Below are 7,521 nucleotides of genomic sequence, written 5' to 3'. Positions count from 1 at the left end.
TTAGGATTTCAGAATTTGGGATTTGATTTAGTTTGTTTCTTCATTATGTTTAATTTAATATATTATACAAGAATCCGAGGTCACTTTAGTTACAAGATTATATTTGATGAGATTAGATTACAAAAGACTATTTTTCAAGAATTTCCAGGTTTGTCTTTCTTTACTTTCTTAGTTTGAACTTTTCATTTTCCTTAGTTTGCTAGGGTTTGTACTCAAAAGATTCACTATATATTCAACTGCTTCACAGGGACGGGGGCTAGACTGCTGCGGCAGCGGCAGCAGTGCGGGTTTTGAGTTATCAGGGACGATGGTGGCAACTTACGGATGTTAATTAGCCTTTTTGAGTTTAGTCCTAAGACATGTATGACATGGCAAGCGTTGTTCATTTCGCTTCTCAAATTATAAATCCATATAGAATACGTTCTCCTTGCAGTCCCAATCCATTTTGCCATGCCTAATCCCTAGGAACTTTTCTTGTCCCAGTGAAGGATCACCCTCTTCAGATTCGGCGCAAGCCGTCGCCACGGGGTTGCACGAGGAGCGTATCTTCTATGGATGCTGGATGCTCGTTTCGTCGTCTTTCTTCTTGAAGTGAAGTGAGTAGATTATGTTCTCTGATTCTGAAGACAGGGGACTAAGAGGATGCAACACAATCAATCCTAGAGCAAGACACCAAAGCCACGGCATTCGTGATGGCGATATGAACTTCCGCAGCACTTTTCAGGTCTCTCGATCCTTACAGCAATGAGTTTCTTCGAGACAGATTGTGGAGTTCTCGTTAATATTTATGGAGCAATGGCGAATCAACCCTTCAAGAAACTCCACAAGCTCTACCTTCTGGCTGTGCAGTTTTTTCTACCCTCAACATTTGTTATCTATTTCACAGATTACGTTTGAGAAGTACCATGCACGGTCATGAGCAACACATTGGGCAATCTGGACTGTCGACAGCCACGAGATCCGCATCAAACGCGTGTGAGATCGCACGCTAGCAGGACCCTTAAACTACCAGGAGCAAAGTGCCTAGAATGAAGCGGAAGATGAAATCCAGACGTTACCTTCTTTTTGAAAATCAAATCCCAGTTCATCTCAAGAGCTCTTTAAGTTATTTGGAATGTTCACCTTGTAGAAGATTAAGAACTATGATGGCGGAAGAACCCTCATAAGTAAAGAATTCGATTTTGCAGCTTACATTCCAGAAGCCAGGTGCAGTGTGGAATGAAAGTTTGTATCAAGCAAGCCAATCGTGTACATACATTCATGGTCAGATCAATATTTACGTGCTCGGTACAGTACTCCAGTTCAAATGAAAGGTCTCGCAAGTATGCCTCTGCACTAAAAAAGAAAAAAAACACATCCTCCTCTCCTTCCTTTAGATACACAGAAGAAAGCTATCTAAATGAAAAGAAAAATCTCCTTTTTGTTTCTGTTGCAGATGGAAATCACTGAAAATGGAAAAGACCCCAAGAAAACTGGCAGACCGAATGCAATCCTATTGTAAATCTTCCTATCGTTTTGTATCTGCAGCGGGAACTTCGTTACTAATCACAGTCACAGTAGTCTCGGTCAAACCCTCATCATTTACCAGAAGAGGCTCCAAGGAATCTACTATGTCTCTCATGAGAGGCCTAGCTTTGGGGTTCCGGTTCAAGCAATGGTAGGCGAGCATCGCCGCTTTTTGCACTCCTTTGATGGGATAATCGCCATCCAGCCTCGGATCCACAAGGTTGAGTATCTTCTTCTTCTCTTTAAGCAAAGGAAGGGCCCAATCTGTGAGGTTTTGCTCCCGTGCAGGCCTAGACTTATCCAAGGATTTTCTCCCGTAAGAAGTTCTAGAAGGACTACGCCATAGCTGTATACATCACTCCGTGGAGTCAAATGCCCTGCACAGAAATGGATTCTTGTGATGTAAACAAAATGCACAAAGAGATGACCGATTACAAGAGAGCAGATGTAAAGTTCTTTCAGGAAGTAAATTTGTTCAAATGCTAGAACAGACACAAACAAGATTTACATCATAAGTTAAAAGTGAAAGATATAGAATTGTGACCTGTCATTATATATTCTGGCGCAGCATATCCATATGTTCCCATTATGCGAGTGGAAACATGTGATTTGTCTCCTTCAGGTCCATCTTTCGCAAGACCAAAATCAGAGAGCTTGGCATTATACTCCTGTTTGATTAAACTAGAATTGTGAGCTAAACACACCCAAATGCCAAGTAGGAAACAACTATTTCGGTCTCCACCGAACTACCATTTTTCTAGTCCAGGACTCAGATCTGCAATTTTGACTTTTAACCATGACCCAAACATTTAGTAATTCACTCAACAAAAGGTACAACCTGAAAATGAATTTAAGCTTTTATGTGTGATTTGGAGAATTTGTAGTCAATGAATGGGCATGCTTTATGCTAGCAAACTACCTTAGAGGATTACAAATTCCACTGTCAACAAAATTATGTCCATTCATGGACTATGGCATCGTTGTTTGCTCTCTATCATGAACTTCTTCCTCCATTCAAGGTAGAAATGTTATAGAGCATTTGATCCACTGACCTCATCTAAGAGAATATTAGACGTCTTGAAATCACGGTAGATGACCGACTTCTCAGCTTCATGGAGGAAAGCAAGACCTTTGGCAGCACCGAATGCAATTTTCATTCTGATAGACCATGGAAGAGGAAGCAATACTCCTAAGAAAAACACAAAACAAGAAAATCAGAGATTGCGCATATGTAAGACTTCAAAGAACAACAATTGATGTCTCAACAATAATTACTGAGAACTAAGTTTTTCAGATGAACAAGCTAGAGTCTGACAATAGGGATACAGAAAAAAAATCATCAGGGCGGAGAATACTAGGCATTAATTTGAAGGGTTCCCTTTGGATGAAAGCAACCATAAAAGAAAATTTCATACTCTCCCACTAGATAGAATGGCTTTTAAAGGATACCAATTATCAGAGGGCAATTGACACATTCTTTTAACCTACATTTCAATCATATATTACCATGAACTGACTTCTTAAGTTTAGAAGTTGAAACTGTCCTACACAAAAATCGCCTCAAGATTGAGATCTAAAACACGTGAGTTAATCTAAAGGAGAAAGATAGATCATCAAGGTGAATGTTGAAGCTTTGTAAGAGAGAGCTAACAGTAAATGAGGCATGAATATGATTGAGGAACAAGACTAAAACCTCTTTTTTTCTAGTGCACCTAACAAATCTCTTCCTTAGTTAGCATTAAAAATAAAAAAAAAAAAAACATATCTTCCTGAAATCACTTCCTGTGTTCTTCTTCATAAGAGAGCTACCAAAAAAATGAGGGTATAATAACATTGAGCAATTAACTAAATCCTCTTATTCTAGTGCATCTGACACATCTCTTCCTAATATCACTTCTCCGTGTTCATTTTCATCATTTGTAGGAGAATTACAAGGGACTACTTACTCGAAAATAAGTTATGTTCCACGCTACCCCGAGCCATGTACTCGTATATCAACACTCGATGTTCATCTTCGCAGCAGTACCCGATCAATTTCACCAAATTCGGATGAGAAAGCTGCCCCAGGAATATGACTTCTGCCTAAAATTCCAGAAAAGTATTAATCAAACCAACTGGAAAAAGCAGGACACACTGTCATATCCATCGAAAAGAGGTTAAAGCAATTTAAAATCAATCGCTCCTTAATTAAGCTGGGGAAAGGGCAAATTTTCTCACCAGCCACTCACGGTGGCCTTGATAACTGTTATCGCCGTCATGAACCTTTACAGCAACTTGGAGAGGCTCCAGCCCCTCCCGCAAATCCTCTGAGATAAACCCTTTGTACACGCTTCCAAATCCACCGCCACCCAACACCTGATCTTGCCTGAAATTTGCAGTGATGATCCTCAGCTCGCTATAGGTGAATGCAATCAGCGGATTGGCAGCTGTGTCACGGCGCAGATCTTCCACTTCCGCAGGATTTGACGGTAATTTACTTTCATCCCTTTTATGTTTCACGGATGGGCTCCCGTACTTAGGGGATTCTGAAAACAGAAAGGCAAAAGCCTAAATACGGTAAGCCCATACTCTGCCCTGACAACGAGAAACAGAACCAACATTTCCAAACAACTACGCGCCATATTCATCTGGAAAGAACAAGGTAAAAAATGGACGGTAAAGGACCTTAAAAATCGAATCCAATATTTTTTGAATGGTAAAGGATCCTAAACTAATTTTATGGAGGGAAATAACAGAAAAAATGACTGCAAAATCACTTCATGCATGGGACAAGACTTGAAAGCCTCATATGCAATTATGCATCAAAATGAAAGTAGGTGCAAAACCAACCTTCTATCTTCATACAAGCAGAAATCTCTCGAGGTACAAATCTAAAATGGGCAAAGAAAATAGAAAGAAAAGGTAGATTCTGTCAATCAATGTGCAGGCTAAAAATAGTGTATCATCTGGGTCAAGAAAAATAAGATTCTACGAAGAAGATTCACATAAAGTTTCGAAAAGGCACATCCTGCACAATACTAATTCTGATTCCAAAAGGACCGCCAACTTTCGAGAGGACGATGGCAAAAGATGACAAATTTGAACGAATCACACAATACTTCATAAACTAGGAAATGAAAAAATTAAATTGGGACAAGAAAGGACTTAACAAGACAGACAGCAAAGAGAACAACCGCAAATAAAAATGGAAAAAAAGAGTACCAGAAATGAAACAAATGAGGCAGGATTGAAAAAAGGGACAAACAGAGTATATACCCACCAGCCCCAAAATTTATTCTCAGTTCACCTGATCTCTCATCAAAGAAGCTTCTATGATCCAACATTAACAGAACCCATTTGCTGCAAAAGATTCAACGAGAGAGAGAGAGAGAGAGAGAGAGAGAGAGAGAGAGAGAGAGTTTTGAGAATACCAACCTGACTTAGCATTGGAGGAGACTCTGTAAATCGAAGGCTCCCATCTACACAAGCAATTTCCCATGACACCAAGACCCGAAAATAGCCCAGACCCAGTTCCTTTCACCGGCTGCCCATCATAAAAATCGAAGCTTTTTCTCGTTCACTCTCTCGGCAGAAACCTCAGCACCGCCATAAACCACAAGAACACCAGACAAATTGGGAAGACGCGACCTTTTTCCTTCGTGGGTTCGTGGGGAATGACAGGAAAGAGTTGGGTGCGGGCGCTGGTGGGAGAGAGAGAGAGAGAGATTCTGGGTGGCAATGATGATGTTTTAGTGAGTGTTGAGGTGGGTGGTAACTCTTTGGCTATGGCGGAGACGGACCCACAAGCAGCAACAGCAACAGCAACAGCAGCAGCAGCGGCAGCAAGTTTCCTTTTTTATTCCGAATTTCTCGTCTGTTTTCGGTCCAAGAGATCATTCGTGTGTGCTTCTTGGTTTTGGCTTCGTGGGCTGTCGAGGTGAGTGCGCCCATAGGGCGCGTTTCAATTCCGGAGCCGACCACCAATCCCTTTCATCATTATCCACGAAATTCCCTTTGTTTAAGGTCGTTGGTGACCGTGCGATCATGCATCTGTTCTGAGCGATGTATGAATTAATATCGTGCGTGAACATTGATCGCGATTTACAACATTTCATATGCCCCAAAAATCATGGGGTCGAACTACCATTAGGTCTCTTGGACCTGTTTGTCGGTGTCTTTGAAATGTTGAATGAACAACTTCTGTTCTTATTCGATCAAAATTTAATGTATTATTTAGATTTTTGAAAATACAAAGAAGTTAAAAGTGAAATCGCACATTAAAATTTGGATTTTTTTCGAAAATTTGAAGTGATTCGGATGACAAAAATGCATCCATTCCAAGATTTTGATTAGTGAAAATAATAAGAAAAAATCGAAAAAATCAGTTTGAACATAATTTTGGTGCAACTGAGATTTTTGTATCATCATATTTAGTTTCATCAATCACATAATTGTTATGTCATTCATAGCATGGCTACTTGTGGGCAAAGGTCGCAATGCTTAATGCAACCCAATCCCATCGATCAAGCAAGATGAGAACTACAATGACCTAGAATATTAATATAGGATAAAATAACAGAAAAAAATATATGATTTGGAGGACAGTTCAGCACTTAATAAGATACGTTTGTCTCTCGAAAAATAAATGATTTAGAAAATATTTTCCTAGAATTAATCATTCGTATCCCTTAGAATAATTTGTTAATAAATAATATTTTCATTATAAATAATAATTAATGTCTAAATATTTTCATAAACGATTAAAGTATTTTTTGTTTGTTTGTTTTGTAAGCAATCATGTTTTGAATCACAAACAGAGGTAAATAAATATTTTCTATTCCCCAGCCTCCATATTTAGCCATTCCCTTCCCATGTTCCCACGCCAGCATTTGCAAGCACCATTACCCACCACTACTTCTTTATCAATTTGCAGTTCACTATGTTACGGGAGGAGTCTTCCCTTTTGAAATGAGTACATAAATTGTTAATTCACGGTACGTAGTGGCTGCTTTCCTATGGTCCTGTAAGCCCCAAAAAAAAGAAAAAGAAAAAAAAAAGGATTACATTTACACGTTCACTTTATTGTGTCCTCTGTTGTTTCTATCTTTGCGTGCCAATGTTGTTTTCTATATTTCTTGTACAAGAAGGCATGTCGGACCAAAGAAGATGCACTCGGCCTAGATGCTATGATGCGCAAGCCCTTCTATCACCATGATTTGTTCATCCTCGAGGCATGATTTTGTCATAATTATGAGGGAGAGCTGGCAACTTCTATCGTACCATTATATTCGCATTCGCGTGGTCACCAAAATGATGTAACATAATTACAGAACCAATTTGTTTTATCGAAAACAACAAAAATCGTGTTGATTCATGTTGGTTCAAGTTAATGGTGTCGTGTTTGAATTCTTCTCGACGTGTTCCCGTTGTATAGGGATCGTAATGTCGTTGTCTCCTTGAATAATGACATTGATGGTACATGCTACAAGTACTCTCTGCGTGGAAAGCAATTAGCATGGACCAGCCTATCTAAACCTCGAGATTCATTCAACAAAGCTAGGGCGGTATCCTCTACTTATCAATATCAAAACCCTAGATGACTGAATAGAGAGAAAAAACTATCAGAACCGTGACGAGCGACGAAATGGGGGTCGCTTCGTTCCAACGAAGGAGCGAGTTTTGCTGCTTGTGAGCTGTGAAAGTTAACACGAGGGTTGACTTACGAGCTGGGGTACAGGCGGGTTAGATTTGTCGATTTTCATGCACAAGTCCAGATGTTACGTCCTACTCAGGAGGTGGTGTTATTCAGCTTCCAGGCTTCGGGAAGAATCAAAAATGTTTTTGTCCCCATGTAACTTCAAGCTGGACAGCTTTCCTATCCTTAAAAAATTCAAACCTTGTCGGCAGATGGTTTTGTAGTTACTTGCATCCTACTCTTGAATTTTATTTTTATTTTTTACAGCGAAAGTTTATGATGTTGAACAGTAGTAATCTTGGAGATGAAGTGAAATTTGAAAAATACTTTTTATATTAGTT

General features: G+C 39.5%; 1 protein-coding gene across 1 annotated transcript; it reads right to left on the bottom strand.

Moving 5' to 3' along the window:
* Positions 1–1,212: 1,212 nt before the first annotated feature.
* LOC104422273 (probable serine/threonine-protein kinase PBL16) lies at positions 1,213–5,292 on the bottom strand. Its single transcript, XM_010034544.3, is given in 7 exon segments — positions 1,213–1,824; positions 1,827–1,883; positions 2,051–2,174; positions 2,559–2,695; positions 3,453–3,588; positions 3,724–4,031; positions 4,921–5,292. Coding segments are annotated over 7 exon segments (1,143 nt in total). The 5' UTR covers positions 4,985–5,292; the 3' UTR covers positions 1,213–1,507.
* Positions 5,293–7,521: the final 2,229 nt, after the last annotated feature.

Source organism: Eucalyptus grandis, chromosome 10, assembly GCF_016545825.1.
Source record: "Eucalyptus grandis isolate ANBG69807.140 chromosome 10, ASM1654582v1, whole genome shotgun sequence".
Lineage (NCBI taxonomy): Eukaryota > Viridiplantae > Streptophyta > Magnoliopsida > Myrtales > Myrtaceae > Eucalyptus > Eucalyptus grandis.
This window is presented reverse-complemented; position numbering and strand designations above follow the sequence as displayed.